A 27,807-nucleotide genomic window follows, 5' to 3' on the forward strand; every position below is an offset into this window, starting at 1 on the left:
AGGCAACCCGTTTGCAAGTGGCAACTTGACAATTTGTTTTTTTTACCATGCTTGAGTTCTACAAATATAAACAAAGAAATCAATTCACAATTAGTGTTTGCAACTGAATTAATTTATTTTTTCCATATCATTTATTGGAGTAGAAACTTAGTTAATTATCAGCTCCAGATCATTTAACAGAACAAAAATAATTGAACTCTGCAAGATGGCTTTGACCATAACTATGTAGGGCTAAAACTATCAAAACTACTGCAAGAACAATACCAGAACGGCTGAGCTAGGAAAATAAACTGCGAATCCTGAAAAAGGCTAAAGGCAAAGTAGTGACTTGAGTTACAAGCTTCAAAGAGATAAAAAAGGATTGGTCTCGAGTCTAGCATGTCATGGCCACACATGTCTCTCATGGATAACCATGCCTTCACATCCCATACCCCCTCCATGCATACAAGCAAAGATAAAAAGCCAGTCATCATAACCACCAAAAGCCCCCTCTCCCTTGCCATTTCCCACTTTCTAAAGCACTCGAAACAAGTTAAAGAGGGTTTCAAACAGAGAGGGGCTACATACCTTCGTGATCTTAGCTATGAAAGTTCCAGCTCCCTCACCACAAAACAGCAGCAGCAGCAACAACCAGTCTCAAAACCCGAAACCAGTTTCTTGCAACAACACCAACAATAACAGCAGGAACATCAGCTTTAACCCCAGCAATCGAAACTTGTGCTACGAACCCACATCGGTTCTTGACTTGCGTAGAAGTCCAAGTCCTGCACGAGCTGGCAAACCGGCCTCTGCAACCGATCCTATCGAGTGGGAAGATCATGTCTTGCAAACTTTGGATTGGGATTCTATTATGAGAGAGTTGGACTTCCATGATGATTCTGCTCCTGCTCTCATCAAGAATTTTCCACAATTCGGTCCTTGCAGTGAGCCTCAAATTCAAAGTCATAACCTTCCTGAGTTCACTGCATCTCAACAGATTGATGCTACTCAGTTTCTTAACTCTGAGTTTAATGATATGTACATCAATTCTATCCCAACTCACAATTTGACTTCTCTTGATTTGTCCCATAGTTTTCATAACAATATTGGAAATTGGAATGCTGGTTCTGATTTCATTCAAGAGCTTATCAAAGCAGCAGACTGTTTTGACTCAAACGAGCTACAAGTTGCGCAAGTGATATTGGAACGGCTCAATCATCGCCATCAATCACCAAACGGTAAACCACTCCAAAGAGCCGCTTTTTTCTTCAAAGAAGCTCTCCAGTCTCTCCTTACAACTGGATCAACACGGCCACAAACTAATCCTGTAGTCCCTTCATGGTCCAATACTGTCCAAACTATTAAGGCTTACAAGGCCTTCTTTAGCATCTCTCCAATCCCCATGTTCACTGACTTCACCACCAACCAAGCTATTCTTGATTCCCTTAATGGAAATTCAGTGTTTCTTCATGTCATAGATTTTGATATTGGATTTGGCTGCCACTATGCTTCTTTGATGAGAGAACTTGTAGACAAAGCAGACTCATGCAATAAGATCACAACTCCGCTTCTTCGAATCACTGCGGTTGTAACAGAAGATACTGTGATTGGGACCAAATTGATCAAAGAAAGACTCTCACAATTCGCCCATGAACTCAAGATCAGATTCCATGTCGAGTTTGTTCTTTTCCCTACCTTCGAAATGTTGTCTTTCAAAGCAATCAAGTTTTTTGAAGGGGAGAAAATTGCGGTTCTCTTATCCCCAACAATATTTCGCCATCTTGGTTCAACAAATAATGTTACTATGTTTGTTAATGATTTCCGCCGAGTTTCGCCAAGTGTAGTCATATTTGTGGACAGTGAAGGGTGGACAGAATCTGGAGCTAGATTGTCATTCAGGAGGAACTTTGTCAATTGTCTTGAATTTTATTCAATGATGTTTGAGTCCCTGGATGCGGCCGTGATTACAGCTGGTGGCGATTGGGCGAGGAAAATTGAGATGTGCCTGCTGAAACCGAAGATTTTGGCGGCAGTTGAGGGGTGCGGAAGGCGAATGGTGTCTCCATGGAGGGAGGTATTTGCTGGGGCAGGAATGAGGGCAGTGCAGTTGAGTCAGTTTGCTGATTTTCAAGCTGAGTGTTTGCTGGGAAAGGTGCAAGTGAGAGGTTTCTATGTGGCAAAACGGCAGGCTGAGTTGGTTCTTTGCTGGCATGATAGGCCACTTATTGCTACATCCGCTTGGAAGTGTTAGAAACAAATGATATCCTGTTATCTTAGAAGTTAATTAGGTTGTTTTTGGGATGTAATGACAAATCTAATTACCTTTTTACTTTCGGCAGTTATCAGTTGGTGTCTTGCTAGAAAGAAAGAAAGGGGGCTGAGTATCTTTTGTCACTCTCTATGTCTCTCTTTCGTGTAACCTGCACAGAACTTTTGCCTGTTATCAAAAGATTTGGGGAAATATAAATTAAAAAGGATAATAACCCCAATTAGGGAATCATAATCTGCCATCCTCTTCCCAAGATTTTTTCTTTTTTGCATGCGTACTGTCAAGATTATTTTGACGTTAACAGTCTTATAAAATATGAAGTTACTGTCCAAATTATTTTAATGTTTTTGCAATCCTTCCAAGTAGCTGTAAATGACAGGAAACTTAATCTAATCACACTTTCAAACACGTAATCAAATTATGCATTATCGAAATTCTTGCAGGAAACTGATCTGAAAGAGAAAGCACAGCAGCAAGTAAAATACAGCGAGAAAACTAGGAAAGATAATTAGAATGTTGAGACAGACAAGCTCTCCATGACCCAAAATACCAAACGGAATTGTGCAATCCAAAGCTGCAAGTGTCTTAGCAATATGCAGCACAAAATCTCCAGGCCTCGATAGCTGACTAAACCAAGAAGACAGCAGTACTTGTATAATACCAACGAGAAGCCATTCACTACAATCAAATGGCACTGTAGAAACAGAAAAAAAATTCTACCAGTCATTTTTTATTTTATCTTTATATATATAAAAAAAAACATGAAAAATAAATGTATCTTTATATATTTAAAGATATCTTGTTATAAATATAAAATTTTATAAATAAACCAATAAAATAATGACATGTGGTATTGAAAAAGGGCTTGAGAGATCCTATAAATCTCGATAAATAAAGGGCTTCACCCTAAACAAAATGGAGGATTCTTATGGGAGATACAAAATCTTCTTCAATTAAGGAAGCTCTTTCAAAAGCTCTCAAACTTTCTTTATCTATACTTGAAGTCTACAAATAATAAAACTTTGTTGGATCAAGCCTAAATATCTCACAAGAGTTCTTCAACAATACTTTAAACACGAATCAAAAGTATTCTTAAAAGCATCAAATTATCAAATCTCACTCTGCAATACTCGTCTAAATTCGTGTTCTTGCAAAGCACAAATATTGACTCAATTTCACAAATAATACAAGTCATCATAAATAAAATTTAACAGAAGAATCAGGCGATTATTTTATTCTTTTGTAAGAATATTTTAAATAGATATTGTAACCATTCATATATTTTAATAAAATCAAATATTTCTACATGTTTTCTTGCTTAATTTTCAAGTATTCAAAATTGTCTATAAATTTCTAGCGACTCTACTATAAACATCTCTACCTTTCATCTCTTTCTTTTAAGAAAATTTTTTCAACAACCTCTCAATGTATAAACTAGGAAGAATATGATCATTGTTGTCGCTTCCAAAAGCAACAAGACTGTTGATTCAAGTCGCCAACACACTTTTGAAGGTTCTTCAACACCATCTTTGAAAAACAAATCTATCATTGAGTTGTATGCATAAACTAAGTCAAGTCTTGATCCAAAGTCAATGTGGTATGTAATGGGCGCATAAGGGCTTGTTGTTTCAAGGCTAAAACTACAAGTAACTTCATAAAATTCAAGTGGGTGTGTGGGTTTTTCTTCGGCACTTAAGGTGACTACTTTGGCAATTCACCCCTAAAGACTTCTCCATGTCAATTGTTGCACGTGTGTGTCGTCGTGGTGACATCCTTCTAGATTAAGACTTTGGTGGTGCGGAGGAAAAATAAGAAATTCTTGTCCTTTTATGGTTTAAAAAGTTTAAAGTCATCACCTAGTATTGTGGTTACTAGGAACCCTAATTGGTCTTTAGAGTCTAGATAAGGGGATCGATTATGTATAAGGAGGACAATATCAACCCTAGTACATCCTATATAAGATGCGTTGCATTGCTTATTTGTTTGATTATTACTAAGGCTTTATTGTGATTTTCTAACCATTAGTTTGTCTATTGGTTAAAGCAAGTCCACCTTACTAAGGTGGATCATGGCTTAACCCCGCTAAGATGGATCATAACTTTATAAGTCAAGCCTAGCTATTCTAAAATCAAAATATATTATTTTACATTTTTATTTTTATTTTTTAGAATACATCTTATGTATAAGTTCATAATCCTTAATATTAAAAATCAAAAAATAGTTTTTTGGTATTTTTAAAATTTAGGCCTTGTCCCCGTAGCTTTAATAAATGTGTTATTAAATCCATAATTCATGCAAAATATAAAACTATTTTTTGATTTTTTTTGGCATGTTAAATCATGCATTTTCTCATTTTTTTTGTTCAAAATGCAAACTTGATTTTCTTTTTGGAGAAACTTGGTCATATGTAATTTAAAAAATAAATGTAATTTTTTCTAAAGAAGGATTTTTTTATTTTTTTAAAAAAACCGGTTTATTTAATGCTGAAAAACATCTTATGTATAAGTTCAAAAATCAAAATATTAAATACAAAAGGGTAAAATGATATAAAATATCCATAATTAATTGCAAAATGTTTCTTTAAAAATCTAAAAAATAATTAAAATTAAACTAGGATTTGCTTGGCAAAATACTAAAAACAAAAAAACATAAATTAAAGGTCGTGAAAAATATGTTAGGATGTGTTTGTCAAACACGATTTTAGTTAAAGAACACAAGCTTAAAACACAACACAGATACCAAATTAATTCAAAATACAAAATTTATTAATTCAATAATTAAACCCATCAAACTAACAGATAACACAAATGTTTTACCTTGCTTTTATGATATGTAGGTGACTGGTGGTAGCACTGGTTTGCAACAAAAAAAATGGTAGAAATACTTGTGGAGATAAAGGGAATATGATTTTAGTGTTTTGATGGGGGGGATTAGACAGTGTTTTGGGTGATTTAGAGGTTGTTTTCTTTTAGGTTTTTTTGAGTTCTAGCGTATTTTTCCTCTCAGGGGCGGTGGCCACGAAGAAAAATAGTTGTGCTTCTATATCATAATTGCGGTTTAGAATCATGGTTTTCTTATAAAATTGCGATTCAAAATAGCAATTTTTATTTAAATCATTATTTTAAATAATGATTTTTTTTTTTCAGAATATTAATTATATAAAAACTATGTCATTTCCATAAAACATTTTAAAATTGTGTCATTTCCTCTTAACTTTTTTGAAACTATGCTAGTTTTTCAAAAAAAAAATCAAAATTTTAGGATTTTCAGCCACATTCTCTTCTAATTCTGCTCTCTCTTCCTCATCTTGGACGTCACTCTGATCTTCATCTTCCTCATCCTCATCCTCATCTTCATAGTGACCTCACAAAGCACTAAAAGAAAATGATGGTATAGTTTCTAACATCAAGCACTTTGATCTCCCGAAGACTTTCCTGGTTTGATTCGGATTGTAGTATTGCTCATCGTTGTTGTTAGAAGAATAGTCTAGTAGCCCTTGAAGGTTTCCTACAGACTGAGCACGACGAAAGCCTTAATGGGAACGACATGAGAATTCAGAAATGGAAGGAGAGATAGGAGAGGAGTTGCAGGAGATGGTGCTAAGGCAGAAGCAGCCAGTTTGGTGGTATGAAAGTTTGTTTATGCTTTGGTGGTGAATTGGGTTGTGCTTGAATGTGGTGTTAATATCATGGTGGTGATTGTTGCTGCTGTTGTTAGGGCTGTCGGAGAAAGATGAGAGCAGGGATCCAAGAACTGGTGTTGAAGAGCTCCTTAGTAACATGGTTGCTTGTGACATGTAGCCATTTAGCTGTTAAAACCAAGGGTGTAAGATTCCATGAATAGATCAAGAAAAAAACAAAACTCATATGGAAGATAAGATTTTAAAGGCTCAGAACCAAAGCCAGAGGCCTAAGCTAGTACGTAAGCTAGCCATGCTTAAATGTCCAACCCCTATAAGACAAAACTCAATAAAAACTGCTTTACAGTTGAGCAAATGCCCTGAAAGTAGGGTGTCCTATAGGGTGTGTTGGCTTTATTAGATCATCAAATACTCTAGGAGAAAGGCAACAACATGATGTGCAGCAACCAGATATGTAGTGGCAATAGATTGCAATATCCATTCTGTTAGCAATTTGACCAAGTCTCCTAATATTATGCCCTCTCTTTAGAATGAGTTTGTTTTGTATTTTACCAACTTATAGTTACAGTGTATCTCTATAAATATAATACATTGACGTATGGCTAAAGCAACAGAGCCAAGCTTCATCTCATATTCCTCTGTTCATATTAAAGTTTTACATGGTATCAAAGCACTCGTTCTATCTGTCAAATCTGTGATAAACCTGGGCACCTTGCTATAGATTGTTTTCATTGTTTTGACTATTCATATCAAGGCAGGTATCCTCCTCAGGATCTAGCAGCTATGGTAAAAAACACTAATGTCAAATATACTAATCCAGTGTGGTACATGAACAGTGGAGCCAATGCTCATATCACCTCTGATGCATCTAAACTCGCTGAACAACAGACTTTCTCTGAGTCTGATTTTGTCACTGTTGGCAATGGTTCAGGTTTGCAAATCCAAAACATTAGCTCTTCATCCTTTCAATTCGGTCACTCTAGTTTCCATCTAAATAAAATTCTTCATTGTCCACAAGCAACTTCCAATCTTATTTCTGTTAATCAATTTTGTTTAGATAATAATTGTTACTTTATACTAACTGCTAGTGATTTTATCGTAAAGGAGAACCTGACAGGCAGGATTCTATTGCGAGGTGTGGTTGAAAATGACCTATATCCACTAGCTGGGTTCAAGTCTTCTCAGAAAAACCTCACATGTCTATCTGCCAACATTGGGGTTAATGCTACAATTGCAACTTGGCACTCCAGGCTAGGCCATTCTTCTAATGCTGTCTTAGATGTCTTGTGTCGTTCCAATAAACTCTCTATCATGACTCATTCCAATAAATTAGATTTCTGTTCAGCTTGTCAACTTGGAAAAGCTAAGCAACTCCCTTTCTCTATCTCTCATCATCAATCCATTGTTCCTCTAGCCTTAATCCATTCTGATATATGGGTTTCTTCTGTTAAATCAATTGGTGGCTGTAAGTACTATGTTTTATTTGTTGATGATTATTCCCGCTATTCATGGCTATATCCTTTACAACAAAAATCTGATGTGTTTACAACCTTTGTTAAATTTAAAACCATTGCAGAAAACCTCTTTTCCACCTCTATTTAACAATTACAAATAGACAATGGTGGTGAATTTACCTCTAATCAATTTAAAACATTTTTGATAGCACAAGGAATCCATCATCGGCTAACGTGCCCTCACACGTCTCAGCAAAATGGAATTGCAGAACGAAAACATCGACATATTCAGGAAATGGGACTCACGTTACTTGCACAATCTAAATTACCACCTCAATATTAGGTTGATTCCTTTCTTACTTCTGTGTTCTTGATAAATAGACCACCTACACCAGTCTTAAAGAACCAAACACCATACTTCTTACTTCACAAAACTGAACCATAATATATGGACTTACGTATCTTTGGTTGTGCATGTTATCCGCTTTTAAAACATATAATGACCACAAACTAGCATTTCGCAATAAGAAGTGTTTCTTTCTTGGCTATTCCAACTATCAAAAAGGGTATATGTGTCTTGACTTAGCCACCAACCGTGTCTACATCTCCCGACATGTGGTGTTTGATGAGCATAGTTTCCCAGCTAAGGAATTGGTAGTGTTCAACTCACATTTAAATCAGAATTCTACTGCTAGTAAGTCTTTGATAATCCCTACTTCAGTTATGTCAAGTTCATTATTATCTCCACCAAATTTTACAGATATCCAATCTCAACCTCTTACATCTGATCCTACAAGTCTTAGTCCAATTCTCCATATACCAGACATCTCTCCACCTTCAAATCTTGAACATATTCCTGACCCACAAGAATTCCCGGACCAACCACATATTGTGCCCTCTATCTCAGCTGCACCACTAAGTTTAGTTACACTTGTGGATTGTCCCGACACTCAACCTGACCAGCCTGTTATCACTACTATTCAAACATGTTCCAAAACAGGCCACTCATGACCAAAACATTACTCAGATTACCAACTATTCTACTCTACCCGACACCCTTTACAAGCCTTCTTTGCATTCCATGCAATTGTTGAGCCAACATGTTATACAAAGGCTGCCTTGGATTCAAAGTGGCGTGCTACTATGGGCAGAGAATTTGATGCATTAATGGAGAATGACACTTGGTCTTTATGCCCACGTCCACTTGGTAAACATGTTGTGCGCAATAAGTGGGTATATAAGATGAAAAGAAAACCTGATGGTAGTGTTGAACGCTTCAAAGCTCGACTTGTGGGCAAAGGGTATGATCAAAGGAGTGGAATTGATTTCCATGAGACTTTCTCTCCCGTGATAAAACCGACAACCATTAGATTGGTTTTGGCCATAACAGTTCACTTTCATTGGCCTATTCGGCAGTTGGATATGTCCAATGCCTTCTTACATGGCTTTCTTGATGAAGAAATGTTTATGAAACAGCCACAAGGCTTTATTGATGTAACAAAACCTGATTTTGTCTGCAGATTACATAAATCTTTGTATGGCTTCAAACAAGCTCCAAGAGCATGGTTTCAACGTTTATCACAAAAACTCATTGAACTTGGGTTTTAAGAATCCATAAATGACTACTCTCTGTTCACTCTACATGCTGATAACATAAAACTTTTTGTCTTAATCTATGTAGATGACATTTTGGTCACTAGTTCCAGCTCCATCAAAATTGATACTCTAATCCGAAGCCTGCAGAGCATTTTTCAAGTCAAAGATCTTGGTTCATTATCTTATTTTTTAGGTGTGGAAGCTGATAGAAATTCACAAGGTCTTCATTTATGTCAAACCAAATATATTTGTGATCTATTACATCGCACCAAAATAGTTGGAGCCAAGCCTCTTGCCTCTCCTATTGTAACAGGTACAAAGCTATCTAGTTTTGATGGTGAAGTGCTCTCTGATCCCACAGATTATAGACATATTATAGGGGCTTTGTAATATTGCACAATCACAAGACCCGATATCGCATATGTTGTCAAACAACTTTGTCAATACATGCATCAACCAAGGTCATCACATTGGCAAGCTATGAAAAGGGTTCTACGTTATTTGAAAGGAACAGTTAATGATGGTTTATACTACACTCCTTCTTTCCTTGACATTCATACATATTGTGACTCCGAATGGGCAGGCAATCCTGATGACAGAAGGTCTACTAGCGGTTATGGAGTGTTCTTGGGTCGTAACTTGGTGTTTTGGAGTTCTAAGAAATAATATGTTGTGTCCCGCTCCAGTACAGAGGCAGAATATCGTTCAATGGCTCTAGCTACCGCTGAATTATACTGGATACGAATGTTATTCAAAGAGTTGGGTATTGATATTTCATCTACACCAACTCTATGGTGTGATAACATTAGTGCAATTGCTTTAGCATCAAATCCAGTGTTCCATGCTCGAACAAAACATGTGGAAATAGATTACCACTTTATTCGAGAGAAAGTCTGCAATCGTGATGTCAAGGTCCAGTACATCTCAACGCTTGATCAAGTAGCTGATATTTTTACGAAAGGACAATCTGCTCAACGATTTCAAGTTCTGAAGCACAAATTAATGGTTTGTTCATGCCCTATGAATTTGAAGAGGGGGGTGTTAGATCATCAGATACTCTAGGAGAAAGGCAACAACATGATGTGCAGCAACCAGATATGCAGCAGCAATATCTTGGAGGATATGCAGTGCCAACAGATTGCAATATCCATTCTGTTAGCAATTTGACCAAGTCTCCTAATATTGTGCCCTCTCTTTAGAATGAGTTTGTTTTGTATTTTACCAACTTATAGTTACAGTGTATCTTTATAAATATAATACATTGATGTATGGCTAAAGCAACAGAGCCAAGCTTCATCTCACATTCCTCTGTTCATATTAAAGTTTTACAGGCTTTACAAGCCATTGTATTTTACCAACTTATAGCAAAACTACATCCTTGAACAAGAGCATCACAAGCAAAATGAGAAAGCACAGTACCCTTTTGAGATACAATCACGCAAAAGCGAAACAGTCCCTTGAGCTTGAACACCTCGTATGAGAGTAGTCGAAGAGAAAAAAGCTAGCTAGCCCAGAAAGATGACAAAGACTAGATGAACAAAACCGTCTAGAACTTCGTTAATAACCTGCATTTATAACATAGTAAAGAGGGAGGGAGGAAAAGGTATTTGACATGATACATTATTTATGTGGTGGAGAAATCTTTGATGCTGTGAGATGGGGCTGACATGGAAAAATATCAACTCGTTTTTCTTGTACAAGTTGTTAAAGCAAGTCCATTCATTCTAGAGGGCAGGACACATGGAAAGTTCTCGTCTTTGAACTTGAAAATTAGGAGGCAGATGCCTCTTTGGATGCCACCACTATATTTGAAAAGTCGACATTGCTTTTTCTTGTATAGATCATTGCTACTAAACACGAACCGGGCCTGTGATCGACTCGAAATCTAAACAGGTTTGAAATAAAAAAAATAAGGTGAGAAATTGACCCGATTAATCAGGAGAGAAACTTATTGATTTTTTTAAAATAAAATGGTCAAAAACCATATTTTAAGGTTTTTTTCTTAAAAAAAAATATATTAACTCGTTTGATTTTGTCCCGAGTCGGGTTTTAACCATAGACAAATTTGTCAAGTTTAATAAAAAAGAAAAGATATGATAGATAGTTGAGCTATTGCCATTTTTATGATATATTAAATTATTTATTTTTAATTTACAGTAGTTTTACAAGTTTTTATTTTAAAAACTTTAGAACCTATTTAGAAAAACTATATAGTCTATTGATTGAAATAGATGAATTATTCATCCTTAAATAAAAAAAAAATTCAATTATTAATAAATTATCAATTCAATTATTCAAGATTTACGGACTAGTAGTATTACTATTATAATAAATTTACATTTCAAATTTATTATTTAAAAATCATAGAAAATTTAATAATTTAAATTTATAATATGATGAAATCATTAGCAACCTACAGCCTCATGTTTGCAATAACCGTACGAGTCTATCAAGTGAGAAGGAATCCACAAATTATGGAGTGATAAGGGTGAATTATAAGCTAACGTTATAGAGTCCCTCTCAAGAAAAGGGAGAAAGGTTCCTTTTCAGCCAACGAAGTTGATTGAATTAATAATACAATAATGCGCATGGATTCATTGAGGTTTCTAGCTCCAGTTATGATTTGCAAGTAAATTTTGCCGTTACAACTGAAGGGTTAAGGGCATGGATCAGTCATGAAAACCAAAGGTCCTCTACTCGACTAATGGTAATCATGATATCCGGGAGGAGTTCGAGAAAGTACTCTTCCGGATGCCAATTCATGCCTCAGTCTTTACTGTTAACTGTCTCCCTCACCACCGTGAGACTTTGGATCTGAAACGGGGTTGGTTTGTTCAAGGTTAGCTACTGCTTCCGGTCCATACAACCGAGTCAACTCCTCCTGTTATGACAGCAAACCCGCATTTGTTAAATGAGTGATGTCATGTAACCATCAACTTTTGGCAAGAAGAACGATCAGACTTTAACGAATACGAAGAATGGAGTTTCAAATAAAAAGGCCAGGGACTAAAATAAACCTTAATGAAATCGTTTTCGGATTTAAGCTTGTTGCATTCTTCGGAGAGGCTCTGCAATTCATCTCTAAGATTGCAATTGTCATTGCTCAAATTCTCTACCCTGACTTGTAACTCTTCACACTCTGCCTGGTTAAGATGAAGAGTCGAAGCAATAGATATCAGCTTTTAATAGGAGATTAACAGCAGCAAACCTTAAGATAAAATTCAACAGCAAATGTTCCCATCAGAATCATCCTCATCACCGATATGAAAAGCAAGAGTATGTTGAACAACCTAAAGAAGCTTTCCTTTTATTTAAAAGAAAGATGGCAAGCAAACTCTAAATTGGACCTTGAACTTCAAAAGGCAAGGTGATGCTCTTAAGGATCATGGGGTCAGGTTAGAGCTTTCAGACAGTGTAAGAAAGTTCTGAAACAGTTGAAGTTGTTAAACTCTCTTTTTTTTAGGCCAGCGACAAGTAGTGAAATTATTTCGGGACATGAGAAGTGTACTACTTAAGGCTGTTGAGGATTAGAGAATCATCCTTCGCTAGAAAAATACGAGTTTGGTAAAGAATATTTTAAATAACCTGTTTTACCACTCCACCTATCACAGTCGTAAAATAAGGAAGTGGGAGATGAGCATCTGGTTTGGAACTAACAATGGTGAAGAAATAAGCAAACATTCAAAGACAAGAAAAGGTGCAAACTACAGCAGTACCTGTTTACGTAACCTTGACCTTCTGGCTGACTCTCTATTAGATTGTTTCCTCTTCTGTCTTTTCAATTCACGTTCATCCTGTCAGAACCCAAATCTATAATTCAGTGGAAGGAAAAGGAATCCAGATAGCCTAACAGCTGCATTAACAAACAGAAATGTCTCCCATAAATAACATCCTTTCTTCATCATTCTCAAAAACAAATTGACCTGTTCCTTTTGAGGTATAAGAAGGCCAGAGTTTGAATTTTCACGAAATTTGAAATATTAGAAGTTAAGGAAAATACAAAAGTGAAAAAATGAAAAACGAACTGCTGAAAGGTCAAACCTTTGATTAGACCATAACAGCAGAATTAATTTGATTGTTAAAAACTGAATTTTAATACATGGTTTTAAACAAATGCTCAAGAATGATGCAACAAATAACTGAAGGGTTCATACTTGAATCCATTGTTCAGGCATTCCAGCAGGAACAATACCGGATGAGGCACCGGATGGATTTGGTCTCATTTTTGTAGTTCCAGAAGCATCTGGAGATGCATTCCACAAGTCCATCCCAATGTTTAGATTAGTTGCAGGCATAGACACCACAGGCTTCCCAGGCACAGAAGTCTGGATATTTGCTCCGGCTGAGTTACTTTGTGCATTGGCTGTGAAGAAAGTCATCTTGTTTAGCAAGCTATTACAGAAAACAAACAAGAACAGATAGAAACAAGGATGAGAAATGTCACCATCTGCAAGCATCTGGTTGAAGCTTCCTTTCTTGTTTGCAGCATTTTCCTATAATATTTAGGCAGGTTTTCATTAAATAGAATATAAATCACACTTTCCATTGGCCGGGTTAACATAGAAAACTGCAATTCCTAAAATATTCAGGGCATCTGAATTTCTACAGCATGAACAAGCTGAAAAACCAGTTTCTGGGATAGGTCACAAATGCTTCAACAAGATCCTAGTCATTTGCACTAAACAATAAGAGCACACAGAAAGCAAATAATAGGAGTGCACAGAAATATACCTGCTGGTTAGTATTCTCATCACTGGAATCAGATGAGCCATCTGTACCACTTTCAGCACTGTTCAGATAGCATATAAGTCAATATCACAAGAATTCAATGTATATGCATTTCAAAAGGAAAAATTACCAATAAACTTGAGCTTAACTGACCTTTGGGAGGCACCATCATTTCCTGAATCTGAAATAGCCTTTCCACTCTCTCCAGCTTTTCCTCCTGAAGTTCCCTTAGCTTTTTTAGCTGAAGCATGGTCCTTTCCGTCAGGGACCTTTCCTTCCAACTCTGTATTTGCCGGTGCTGAATTTGGTGTCTGGAAGGAAGATAATGAATATGAAACATCAGAGGACCAAATAACTGGTAGGAATTATAGGATCCTAAGATAGGGCATTTGGCCATGGTAGTAAAAGGGAATATCAACACAAGAAAAAATCTTGTATCAGAAACACTCATTATTACCGGGGCCATGTTTGGATGGGCATACACTCCCCCTGCAGGATATAAAGCTGGGTATGGAACCGGGGTTCCATAAGGTGGGATTAAAGGATGCTGAAAATTGTCAACGGAAAAGAAAATAAGTAACTTCTCTGTCAGATGAGTGGAACTGATGCTTTTCTCAAACAATAGGAGATATCCACCTGGCTTCCCCAAATATAGGGATGAGGCGTCGGTGAGGCAACTGTTGAGGCAAAAAAGGGAGGTGGGGTAGCTCCAGCACCATAATAAGCCTAAAAAAGTAGCCAAGTTATGAGCATTTAATGTTAGTACTGCAGATATAAAAATCAATATATCAATTTGATAAGCATAAACCTGCACAGAATTTGACCAATCAGGATATGAAGGCGTTGCGGGTATTTCCTGTAAACACAACGAAGAGGGATTGGTATGCTTGTCAGAATGTGAATCTCTGTACATTTGCGTGTGCATTTGTGTTTGTGAGTATGAGAGAGAAAGAGAACCTGATTTGAAGATGCTGGTTTGGAAGGCTTAGCAGGTGTGCTTTCTTCCCTTGTCCCCATTTAGATCAATTCAGTAAATACCACCAACTTCAACAAATTATGTTTGGATCTATCTTATCCAGAGCAATGTTCATAAAGCACCTGCTAACGTCATACTAGATTACAAAACATATCATGAATTACATGCAATCATTATGAAATCAATTCTCATTACCATACATGGAAGCAATTATCATTGTGTTAAACATTAACAGGCGTACAGCCAAAGCCACCACTGCATTGACACCAATGTGCAAAAAGTATAGCAATAGTCTCTAATGAATTGGAACTAGCCATGCATCCTTAGCTAAAATGCTTATAGCTAGCTCACTACCTCTCTTGGGGTTAAGAAGACATTGTCATCACTCGTTGCGATTAAAAAATCATGCTATCAATCACTTCCCACATATCACATGACATTTTGGTGGGGAAAAAAATTACTGCTCACAAGATTCACCCTCAACATGGGATGAAGACGGTGACTATGCTGCAAAACAAGCATTGAGGAAGAAATGGAGAGAACTAAAACAAAATAGAAAACTTTAATATACTTAATACTTAACAACTCAACAGAGCCATAGTCCCAACCATGTATACATGGACATGCCCACAAGCCTTTGTAGGTGAAGTTCCCTTTCAAATCAACAATGTCTCTTGGTCACTATAGTGACCATTCAACCCATGTCAATGCTCACAAATGACCTTCACAACCCAGAATAATGCAATAGAGTCTCATAGTAATCTCATAAATCCCTACACAATCTGGACCAGGGCTCAACTACGATATACATTCTAAAGCAACCCTGCTCCATTCCTATTGGCCATGGTTATTTCACTTGTAGTCAACCTGTAAACAATCAGTTTTCAATCTACATTACCATTTATGATTTATCTCTCCATCCACCAGCGACATCCCGTTGCTTAAGTCCAATACTTCAAAAAAGATATTCAAAACAACAGTAAAGAATTATTTAAAGATCCATCGGCAGGCAAAAAAGGAACCATCATTACTGGAAATATTAGTTTACATTATGCCCAATTTTTAACAGATTAGTGAGTGCTTTGTAAGAAAAAATGCAGCACTTCAAGTGTCCAAAAAAGTAATCATTCACTTCAATATTGCAGGTGTGTCCCTGCCATTCTAAGCTTCACCAACATCAAACTGGATACCATTTTTGCTCATCAAACAGGCATCAGTCATTACATCAATCAAACTTAGCCAAAAAGCAATTAAACCTTTCCAAGGAAATTACACTACATTAAGCTCCTCCATACATTACTTACGACAGGAGATTATAAGCTCTCCAAAGCACGTTATATGATCTTTGAAGGAGATATGGGAAATATTTGAACTTTCACCAATTTCAAGAATGCACCAAGCACCGAAATGGAGTTTCTTATAGTCAGGTTAAATTGTAAAAACATCCCCTACAAAAGCCCTCGTTGATTTATACCCTTTAATTATATGCTAAAATTAGTGTCAATCATCAATGTTCTCAAGAACATCCTCCTCCACATCATTGTAGTCACATAGATTTATTGTACTCTCTCAATATATATAAAAGAAAATTGATATATCAATCAACAGTCTCTCCCAAAAGTACATGAGCAAACAGCCACTTATTTATGATTCATTCACTTCATTTGTCATTTGTTTCTGTAGGTGAATCTATTACGATGGCTTATTAGGGGGAAATAGCATTTTTCTATCCAGAATGATCCCAACTCTCCCATACGACCTAACTGTTATCTTGACATGACTAAAATCCAAAGAGTCATCTTCCCTCTTGCTATAACCAAACAAAATGCATAAATCCATTTCAGCGATTTGTCAATAGCTTCCTGTATTTTCTCATTCTGTCAAGCCTAGTTAGTATTAGATCTTTACAACTCTGATCTTAGTTAAATAAAGCTATCATAGATAAGTTTCTTTAAATAGACCAGCAGCAAGCATCACAAACATGCCCCAACTTACACTGAATCTCTCTAAAATGTTCTCTAATGACTAGAATATACCCTTATCTATTACACACAGCCTAAAATTTCAAGCTCGAAGCATAAATATTCAGAGTACAAAATAAAATAAAGCTTTAATAAGTACAATAAAAGAAAGTACAGCAGAACTAGCTAGTTCCTAACAATAGCAACTTAAAACTGAAAACAAAAAAGACCCAGTTCATTAAAACATAAGCAAAACACAAAACAAATTCAAAGAACAAAACTTTATCATAAATAGCACCAAAAAAAGAGGAAAAGGAAACAAACCCCACTAATACATACCATAAAATAGAACTACATAGATCCCATAACATGATAAATCAAACCACAAAAAAACAGAAGCTAGTACATGCATAGAAAAAGAATGAAATTTGGCGAGAGAGAGAGATAGAGGCACCTTGTTTCATGGCTTGAAGAGAGAGGGAGAAAAAAGAGTGAGGTGGAAGTCCAAGTTGGATAGAAAAACCTCCTGTTCTAGTAAAAGAACTTCCCTTTCTATTTTCCTCTCTTTTCTTTACTCTAAAAGATAAACGGCTGAGATCAAGTGAGAGAAATATTTAAACAGACAGAGAGTCAAACAGAAGAATAAGCAAAGATCCTCTTGCGCTGTTGTTTATCAGTTTCCCTTGTCGTTGGGTCTCTCCGAAATACAGGTGAAGGAGGGCTGTTAGAACCTTCAGAAGTTTTTAGGATTTTTATGGAGAAAGACATGCGGGTGATGATGTGGGGTTAATGGTATATTGGATCCCCTTACTATCTATTACCTTTTGATTTGGTCCTTAAACTATTCTTAATTCCAAATCATTCCTCTAGTTTCTATTTCTTGACTTATATTTTGGTCCTAAAAGATGAAACATGTCTTGTATTACATGATAGACTTTAATATTTCATAATTTCTAAATTTTCATTCCACCCTCCCAAAGTATAATGTGAAATAGATAAATAATGCAATCTTAAGTTTCAAGAGTTAAACATCATCTACTTAAAAGACATCTATTTCTATATTTATTGAATTTTGTTTTACCTTTATAAGAAATGTGCTATATTATGTTGATGTGCTATATTTTGTTGTTAAGTTAAACAAGATAATATTAGAGGATATTTAATAGTATGGTGGCGGTTCCTTTTTAAAGTGTTTTTCATTTTAAAATATATTAAAATAATATTTTTTTTATTTTTTAAAAATCAATTTTTATATCAGCACATCAAAATAAACTGAAAACATAAAAAACATATTGATTTAAAGCAAAACAAATTAAAAATTTTCAAAATTTTTCAAAATAAAAATACATCAAAATAATCTAAAAACATAAAAAACATATTAATTTAAAGCAAAAAAAATTAAAATTTTTCAAAATTTTTGAAAAATACTCTCCAACCACAGTGTCAAACATTGTAGAGTATTTGATAAAACTTCTGCTTCTATTTATAAATGCTTTTTAAAAATATTTTTAACTTGAAAATATTAAATTAATATTTTTTTATTATTTTTAATAATTTTAATATGATTAATATAAAAAACTATTTTAATATATTCTTAATTAAAAAATTATTTTATTGTGCAATCTCAAGGTGAGAGAGAGGCTAGGGTTTGGACAAGATGACACGTGAGAGAAAGAGGAATCCAGCTGTCCACGTTTTACTGGATTAGGCGTTCTTATTATTTATGATGGATGGACTTTGATATGGATGACTCATCAGTGACAAATACACACTCTCCTATGAATGGATAACGCAAATAATCTAATAATTTACAAAGTGGAAAAAACTAATACTATCCTACCATTAAGAACTTAATTAACATTAACTAGTTAGTTAGTTAGTTAATTAATAACAGCTAACATACAACATTAAAAATCATCCCAACTCTATTTACTTGCTTTGCAGTCTAGACAGGAGCTGTGATCTTATCTTGTGTTTTTCTTTCGGGTTATGTGAGGAGCCCTTCTTACGGTAAAAATATTTGTTATCCTTTACTCTTGCATTCCTTTAACTTTCCTTGATGGGTAGAAAACTCAAATTAAAATCTATTTTTATTTTATTATGAGATGTTTGTTAAGAATTTGATGAAGTTTTTTTATAATTTTATTATTTTTGCTTTTTTTTTCCAGATCTGCTAGTTCTAACAATTATTTTTTGAATTCTTGTTATAGTAATTTTTTTTCTAATTAATTAGATATATTTTATTGGTTTGTTTTGATTATGCTTGGATTTTTTTTATGTTTTGTTTTTAGCAGAGCCACAAAAATTATCAATTTTTTCTCACGATATATGTTTTGATTTTAGGTTGAACCATGAACAAAATAAGAAGAATTGATTTTTTTTTGAAAAAAAAGAAAAATATTGATAACTCACAACCTAGTGAACCAACTCCAATGTGTAATGTTGAAGTTATGGTTGAGCAACCTCAATGTGCTTCAGTTTACAAAGAACCTGCGTTGATTAGTGAGCAGTCTCTTACTAGAATCAACATTGCTCATTTAATTAGAGATCTAAGCAATCGTCCTCAAATTTGAGAATACCTGGTTAAGCAACAAGATGAGATTCGAAAGGCATATATTAATTTAGGGTCATATCAACCTTTGATGTCTGAATATCCGCTGACTAGTAAAAAACATCCTCGTCGATTTCAGTCTTATTGATTCAAAAGTTATCCGTGGCTTGAATATTCAGAGAAAATTACTGCATTTTGTTTCTCTTGCTATTTATTTCCAAGTAAATCATCTGGAAAGCTAGGATCATGCACATTTACTGTTAAAGGATTTAATTGTTGGAAGAAAGTTAATGATAGGGAACGATGTGCTTTTATGACTCATATGGGAAAAGGTCCGAAATCAGCTCATAGATTTGCTACCAGGTGCTTGGAAAATTTGAAAATCCAGTCATGTCATATTGAGAAGGTAGTTAAGAGGCATACTACTTAAGAAATTCTAAATAATTGATTGCGTATTAATACTTCAATAGATATTGTTCATTGGCTCACATTTCAAGCATGTGCTTTTAGAGGGCATGAAGAACGTCTAGAATAAAAAAATCGAGGTAATTTTCTTGAAATGATGGAACTTTAAGCATCATACAATGAACAAGTAGGTGCTCTTGTTTTGGGTAATGCTCCACAAAATGCTAAATACACCTAACATCAAATTCAAAAAGAAATTTTGCATGTCTTGCTAGAAATGTTCAGTCTTCAATTCGTCATGAGATTTGTGATGCAAGATTTTGTTTAATTGTTGATGAAGCTCGAGATGAATCAAGAAGAGAGGAAATGACCCTTGTTATTAGGTTTGTTGATAGAAGTGGATTTATACGAGAACGATTTTTTGATATAGTTCATGTCAAAGATACAATTGATTCAACTCTTAAGAAAGAAATTTCCTTTATTTTATCTCATCACAATCTTGATGTTCAAAATATTAGGGGCCAAGGGTATGATGGTGCTATTAATATGCATGGAGAGTGAAATGAATTGCAATCTTTATTCATTAATGATTGCCCTTATGTATATTATATACACTGCTTAGCTCATCAATTACAATTGGCTCTTATTGCTGCAGCTAGAGAAATATCTGATGTTCACACTTTCTTTCAAATTTTGATTTTTGTTATTAACATTGTTAGTGCTTCTTGCAAGAGTAATGATGAATTACAGGCTTTACAAGAAGTTACAATTGAACATTTTGATATTGGTGAGAATGAAACCGGTAAAGGAGTTAATCAAGTAGGTGGTTTGCAACGACTTGGAGATAGTAGATGGAGTTCGCATTTCAAATTAATTTGCAGTTTGATAAAAATGTATGGGGCAACTTGCTTGGTTTTTGAAAATATCGTTTTAGATGGATCTACTTATTCTCAATATGGTGATGCGGCCTTTTCATTTAAGTTGTAATGTCATTTGATTTTGCATTTATCTTCTATATAATGAAGAATGTTATATGAATTACTGATGTGCTTTGTCAAGCTTTGCAACAGAAATCGAAAGACATTTTAAATGTTATGCATTTGGTGACTACCACAAAGACTTTAATTCAGAAGTTAAGAGATGATGGCTGAGAAACTCTTTTAGAAGAAGTGACATCATTTTGTAAGCATCAAGACATTGAAGTTCCTGATATGGATGCTTGTTTTTCTAGTGTGGGACGATCTCGCCGTAAACAAAAATCAGTAACAGTTGAACATCACTACCAAGTTGATATATTTACAGCTATCATTGATCAACAATTGCAAGAGCTAAATAATAGATTCAATGAGCAGGCGATCAAGCTTCTTAAGTTGAGCACAACTTTAGATCCTAAAAATAACTATAAATTTTTCAGTGTTGAAGATATATACTAACTTGTTGACAAGTTCTATCCTGAAGACTTTTCTAACCAAGAAAAAACTCATTTGAGATTTTAGTTGCAGCATTATGAGCTTGATATACCCAATCATCCAAAGTTAAAGAATATGTCATCGATTACTGATTTATGTCAAGGATTGGTAGAAAGAGAAAAATCAACAATTTATCCACTCATTGACAGGTTGATTCAGCTTATTTTGATTTTTCATGTTTTGACAACAACTATTGAGCGAGCTTTTTCAGCGATGAAGATTGTTAAAACAAGACTTCGTAATTGGATGAAGGATGATTTTTTTGCAAATTATTTGATTGTCTATATAGAAAAAGAAATTGCTGAAAGATTCACAATTGATATAATAATCGATGATTTCTATTCTATGAAAGAACGACGAGCACAATTAAAATAAATATGTAAAAATCATTCTTTATTATTTTTTATTTTATTTTAAAGTTTTATAAAACATAAATAATGCATCGCTTTATTAGCTAATGTTTCTTATATATTTTATATGTTTATATTTGATAGGTACAAAGACCAATAAAATTAAAGTGATGCATACATTATGAAGATGAAATTAACTTCATAGCTTTGACTCAATTTGGTATTGCTAAACCTCTTACCTTATACAAAAATCATCATATGTTTGTAGTAAGTCTTTTGAATAAAACTAAATCATGCAGTTTTTTTTATTACAATTTATGTACAATAAATTAAAAAAATTATATCTTGTTATATTAATTTTGGCCCTCCTATCAAATAATCTTAGCTTCACCCCTGCATACAAACTTCTCACATACCTTATGCACACAGATTCTATGCCTTTTTCTATGCTTTCTCCTCTATAGAAGCAAATATTTTTTTTTCTAGCCATTCACGTATCGTCATAAAATTTTTTCATCAATAACATGCATAACATAACAATAATGACATGACACATCAATTAAGAGCTATCATGGCGAGCCAAACTAATATTTTTGTCAATGACACAATATCTTTTGCATGACAAAATTTCAAGGCTTGGTGTATAAATGCACCTAGACAAGCAAAGTTAAAAGGGGCCAGGAGATCCCATAACACAACCACTAAGCAACCTCTAGCAAAAAAAAGTAATCCAAAGCCAGCAAAGGCCAGCCAAAGGTCATGAAAACCAAATGAAGCCCTTAAAACTTATATCAGATACACACTCCCTAACACTAACTTTATTTTTATCTCTTTTGGCATGTTTTTTCTCTACACACATACTAACTTAAGCATTAGATAGTCTCATGTTCGTCATGAGACTTATTTTTATAGGAACCTTTCAATAGCTTGATTTCGTCAGACAAGGAAATTGTTTTTATGTAAAGTTTTTTTTCATAACTTCATCAGTGGCACCGTTTGTGGGAAACAAAACAAAAAGCTAGCTCATTCTATTTCACTTTTCATAAAAAAAATATTGCTCATGACTAATAAAACCTCATGGAGAGTAATTGGTCTCTCTACCATAGGGACTCTATTTCCTCTAGGTCTCTAATAACTCTCTCAATAAGTGCAAGTGCTCAACAAGGTTATTCTAGCCATATAGAAACAACTTCGCACTCTTTCATTTCATTAACAAGAAAGTTAACAAACAACTTCATTACATGCACCAGGTGTATAAAGACAACTTTAGGTCCATAAAAGAACAAGACAAAACTACATGTCAGGTAGGCACAATACTCCAAATGAGTTCGCACTTTTCAACAGACCCTAGTCACAAACATGATTATCTCCATCAATCTTCTTTCGAGTCTCATACTCATTCACATGATCTCCGTCATGAAAATAAAACTTAAACACAATATCCACGAGACTTCACCAACTCTTAAACACCATTCTTAAAGTATGGAAGAATCTTCACTTTAACACAAAATGTTACACACTCACCTCTCTAAACATTTTATCATTGTGAAGGTCAACCTGGATAATTATAATGGTCTCATAGATCCTAGGAAGCACATAAAAAATGTTAGAAATATTCTAGAATCGGTGATAACAAAGAATGATGTTGTAATAGTGCTAAACGTACACAAAGTGCACACTTCGGCAGGTTGTCCAAAACAGTGCCTAAGGGTGTTGACAGCCATGCCAACAGTGGGATAAATTGGCAGCGCAGATTTATATGACTTTAGGTTCGTCAAAGAAAAATTGGCAGTGCAGATTGTTGACGAACATGGGCTTGACGATGGAATGTCCAAGCCATGCAGGAAAACTTGTCAGGGGCATAGGCTGACGAGAACAGGGGCCGTCGAGGAATTCGACAGCAAAGACGTTGGCAGCCTGTATGCAAATGCGAATTCGGCAGCGCATAATGACTTGTGCAAGTCATGGGTTCAACTTGGCACGATCTGAAACTTGGACGAAGGACTAACCAAGGCATACGAGTGACTCAACAGCTGACGCAGCAAGAGCTAGCAGATGGGGCTGCCAGGTGGGCATGCAGAACGTGGGTTAGTGGCAGTTATGGGCATCCAAGATCATGGGATCATGAGAGATGTGCTGGAGAACGTGGGGGCATGGCTGGAAGTGCTCTCAACCCACTAAGATCATGGGAGATCATGGGGGAAAACTACTCACTACTTGGTAGATAATGGGGCCACTATGTTCATGGGTGAACATGGGTGAGATAGTGTCCCACTACTTCCTAAAATGTAGGAATGGAAGTTGTGCCTTGTAAATGCTTGTCTATAAATAGTGGTTGCAACTCTTGATTATGTATGCATGTAGAGCACGAGATTAGAGAGATTAGCTTGGTGTAGCATGCAATCTTTGTGCATAGCACAAATACAGATTTGTGTATAGTTTTCTTTGTTTACGAGATTAATAAAGGTTGGAAAAGAGTTCCTATAAAGCTTGTTGTGCACTTTGATTATCTTATTCTTCTTGTGTATTCTGCTTGTCTTCTAACTTGGAAAAGTGAGGAAACCTCTCGGGTGAGGGAAACACTTAGTTACTAGGCAAACACGAGTGGGATTGGCGAGGGAAGGCTGAGTCTAGTGAGGGACTAGGCTGCCGCACATGTTTATTCGGGGAGCGAAAAATTACCCCGTGACAATTGGTATCAGAGTGTGGTTGCTTTCTTGGCAAGACGACGAGAATGATTTTGTGGCCAAATCAACGGACTGATTTGGGAGGGCTATTGCTTCTGCCGATGGATAGGCAAATTTCAACGCAATGATCAGCGACGAGAATGCTAGTGCTTCTTTGGACAAATCGAAGGGACTGATTTGGGAGAAGTATTGCTGCTGCCGATGGACTGGCAAAAACTTTGGAGCAGAGCGCGCTTCGCGTTCATGACGAAACGATGGGCTGTTTCGTAGCACAGACGATGGAAGCTGTGGGGCAGATCGAAGGGCTGATTTGTTCGAAGCCATTTAAGGAAAACTTGCCAACGTTTTGGGCAGTGTTGGTGTTCAAAGGACTGCGAAGTTTGGTGGCTTAACTAATCTATGGGTGACGCAAAGTGATGACAAAGGGATCAAATCAAAATGGGTGTTGATTAGGCCATCAGAACTGTCGATGGAATGGCAGACTTGAGAGCAGGGGCTAGCGAAGGGACTGCTGGGAGTTTCTAAGTTTTCGTTGAAGCCTAAATGGGAAGGTTGGGGTGAAATAGAAGAAGCAATTCAGTGGGAGAGAGCCCAAACTTGCTGCTGACGATGGAAGGTCAGACGAGAAGACAAATCGATAAGGGTTCGAAACTGAATTTACACTATTTTTCTCTTGCGATGGAAATTATTTTATGTGGGATTGTTGCCCAAAGAGGGAAAACTTGACGCTGTCAGTGTGAAGATGGTGTTGGGGATATGGCATACGTAAATGTTATGCGTTTGCTTGACGATCAAGATGGAATTCAATCGTCATGGGCCAGCATATCGGTGAGGATGTTGTCTGGCCTTGCTGCCTTGTGGGGGCAGAACTTGGGGAATTTTATGCATCTTAGCGAAGGAATGTTTAGGGTGGTGGAAGCAAAATTCAGCGACGAAGTTGTGGAAGACTTGGTCGAATAACTAGATAACTCTGTGAAGATTTGCTATGGCTTTGCTGCCTTGGGGGAGGCAGAATTGATGTCTTCGGTGGAGACCTTGACGATGGACAGTGCAGGGCGAAGAAGACAGAACAGTGGCTGGGATGGACTATAGTCATGTTGGGACTAGTATAGGGGAGTTTCATAACTTTGACGATGGACAGATCATGGTTTAACTCTTGGCGTGAAAATGCGCCAACGAAAAGCACAATGCATAGAATTTAGCAGCGATGGACAGCGACAGCCTTGCATGGGCTGAGGCAAATTTGGCAGGATGAGTTGATTGCTGTACAACGGACAAGTAAGCAATATTTTTATACTTGCAGTTTTGGGCATGTAGAATGGTTGGAGAATTAGATGTTCGTATTGGAGCTCATGTGATTCTTCAAAGGGATTTTGCGTGAATGTATTTCTTGAAGAGGGACGGACACCTTGTGGACGCTTGTGATGAGTGTCTGAATTTCATGAAAACATGCTTACGATTATGATGTGTTTGACATTGGTGGAAAACTAACGAGTCAAAACAGAATGTGTCACAGCTTGGCTTTGAAACAGGTTGACGAAATTTGGTGGATTGAATTGTTGTTGAATGTGGGCAAAGCTAGAGGTTTCGTGGGAGAAACATGGATTGTGACGAGGAACAGATGCGGTGTAAGGGTGCTTCGAATCTGTCCGACGAGGGCGTCGGGTTCTTTTGGTGGAGGTGGTTTTTAACAGTGTTAAACATGCACGAGGTGCACACTTCGGCAGGCTATCCAAAACAGTGCCTAAGGGTGCTGGCAGCCATGCCAACAGTGGGATAAATCGGCAACGCAGATTTATGCGGCTGTAGGTTTGTCAAAGGAAAATCGGCAGCGCAGATTGTTAACGAACATGGGCTTGACGATGGAATGTCCAAGCCAGGCAGGAAAACTCGTCAAGGGCATAGGCTGACGAGAACAAGGGCTGTCGAGGAATTCGGCAGCGAAGATGTTGGCAACCTGCACGCAGATGCGAATTCGGCAACGCGCAACGGCTTGTACAAGTCATGGGTTCGACTTGGCACGATCTGAAACTTGGACGAAAGACTGACCAAGGTATACGAGTGACTCAACAGCTGACGCAACAAAGAGTTGACAGATGGGGCTGCCAGGTGGGCATGCAGAACGTGGGTTAGTGACAGTTATGGGCATCCAAGATCATGGGATCATGAGAGATGTGCTGGAGAACGTGGGGGCATGGCTGGAAGTGCTCTCAACCCATTAAGATCATGGGAGATCATGGGGGAAAACTACCCACTACTTGGTAGATAATGGGGCCACTATATTCATGGGTGAACATGGGTGAGATAGTGTCCCACTACTTCCTAAAATGTAGGAATGGAAGTTGTGCCTTGTAAATGTTTGTCTATAAATAGTGGCTGCAGCTCTTGGTTATGTATGCATGTAGAGCACGAGATTAGAGAGATTAGCTTGGTGTAGCATGCAATCTTTATGCATAACACACATACGGATTTGTGTATAGTTTTCTTTGTTAACGAGATCAATAAAGGTTGGGAAAAAGTTCCTATAAAACTTGTTGTGCACTTTGATTATCTGATTCTTCTTGTGTATTTCGCTTGTCTTCTAACTTGAGAAAGTAGGGAAACCTCTCGGGTAAGGGAAACCTCTCGGGTGAGGGAAACACTTAGTTACTAGGCAAACACGAGTGAGATTGGCGAGGGAAAGCTGAGTCTAGTGAGGGACTAGGCTGCCGCACGGTTTTATTCGCGGAGCGAAAAATTACCCTATGACAGATGCCAAGTGCAAGATTTTCCCTACAATGTTTTGTGGATCTCTTAAGGCATAGTATCATAGCTTTGATCATGGCTTCATCCTAGGTTCTTATAATCTTTTTATGGAGCTCATCTCTTATTTCAACACTAATGTTCTAACTAAAAAAAGACACAACTAAACTCTTTACTATTACACAATGAGAGGATAAAAGTATGAGTGCATATCTTTGAAGATTTAACAAGGAAATGTTAAGCATGAAAAATATGCTTGAGTCTATCGCCACTAGAGTCCTAATCAGTGGAGTCTATGACAAAACACTTATTAACATGAAACAAATGATGGAAAACCATGTTCAAGTAGAGGAAGCCAATATGACTAGGTGGGGTCACCATCATTTTTAATAGTAGAATCTTCACAATATCACAAGTCTCCTACCATAACATAAAAAAGGAACACCAAATGGCACTTTCATGATCACTAGATATTTTTTGAACTTTTAACCACACTCTCACCTTTTATGTTCTCCTAAGCTAGACATTAAACAACTATCATTGTTTTCATCTCCTTTTCGGCTCTAAAAGATGTTTGTGATGACTGACAAAGTCTTTATGCTCCTCATCACTAGGATTGAATGATTTTTTTTTCATGGGTGGTACTTATGCCAATAATTGTTGGTTGGTCTTTTAGGTCTAAAGGTTTTGGTTTATCACTAAGTTATTACTTGCTCAGCATTACCTTTCAAGTGTTTATATGTTGAAAGGGTTATATGATTAATACGACACCTATACATATCACTACGAGTCATATCTTAGGCTTATCAAACCATCTATTTGACTTTCGCATAGTCTATATACTTTTTTCTAGTACTAACATCTGTGATCAAATCTATTTTTTATTGTGATCGATCAACTTTGATGTTTTAGAGCTCTCTATTTCTAATAAGTCCATCAAACTTGGAGGTATCAGGTTTCATTTCTTAAAAAACAGTTAAAATAAGATTCTCAAACCTAT

The 27,807-nt window shown here is 36.3% G+C and overlaps 2 protein-coding genes across 3 annotated transcripts; one reads left to right on the plus strand and one right to left on the minus strand.

Moving 5' to 3' along the window:
- Positions 1-457: 457 nt before the first annotated feature.
- On the plus strand, positions 458-2,476 carry LOC18099304 (scarecrow-like protein 15). The gene has a single exon (XM_006383171.3). It carries the CDS (start codon positions 584-586, stop codon positions 2,228-2,230), a length of 1,647 nt encoding a protein of 548 aa, XP_006383233.3. The 5' UTR covers positions 458-583; the 3' UTR covers positions 2,231-2,476.
- A 9,005-nt stretch (positions 2,477-11,481) lies between these two features.
- Positions 11,482-17,348, minus strand: LOC18099306 (G-box-binding factor 1). Of its 2 annotated transcripts, XM_024600394.2 has the most exons (13): positions 17,058-17,348; positions 15,541-15,595; positions 14,624-14,764; positions 14,475-14,522; positions 14,303-14,392; positions 14,124-14,213; positions 13,820-13,977; positions 13,670-13,727; positions 13,383-13,431; positions 13,093-13,301; positions 12,655-12,732; positions 11,956-12,081; positions 11,482-11,819 (listed from the first exon to the last, which is right to left on the minus strand). In XM_024600394.2, the coding sequence occupies exons 3-13, from the start codon at positions 14,681-14,683 to the stop codon at positions 11,718-11,720; spliced, it is 1,068 nt and encodes a 355-aa protein (XP_024456162.2). In that variant the 5' UTR covers positions 14,684-14,764; positions 15,541-15,595; positions 17,058-17,348; the 3' UTR covers positions 11,482-11,717. The 2 variants fall into 2 exon arrangements, with proteins under 2 accessions (XP_024456162.2, XP_024456161.2); XM_024600393.2 differs by lacking the exon at positions 15,541-15,595.
- Positions 17,349-27,807: the final 10,459 nt, after the last annotated feature.

Source organism: Populus trichocarpa, chromosome 5 (genome assembly GCF_000002775.5).
Source record: "Populus trichocarpa isolate Nisqually-1 chromosome 5, P.trichocarpa_v4.1, whole genome shotgun sequence".
Lineage (NCBI taxonomy): Eukaryota > Viridiplantae > Streptophyta > Magnoliopsida > Malpighiales > Salicaceae > Populus > Populus trichocarpa.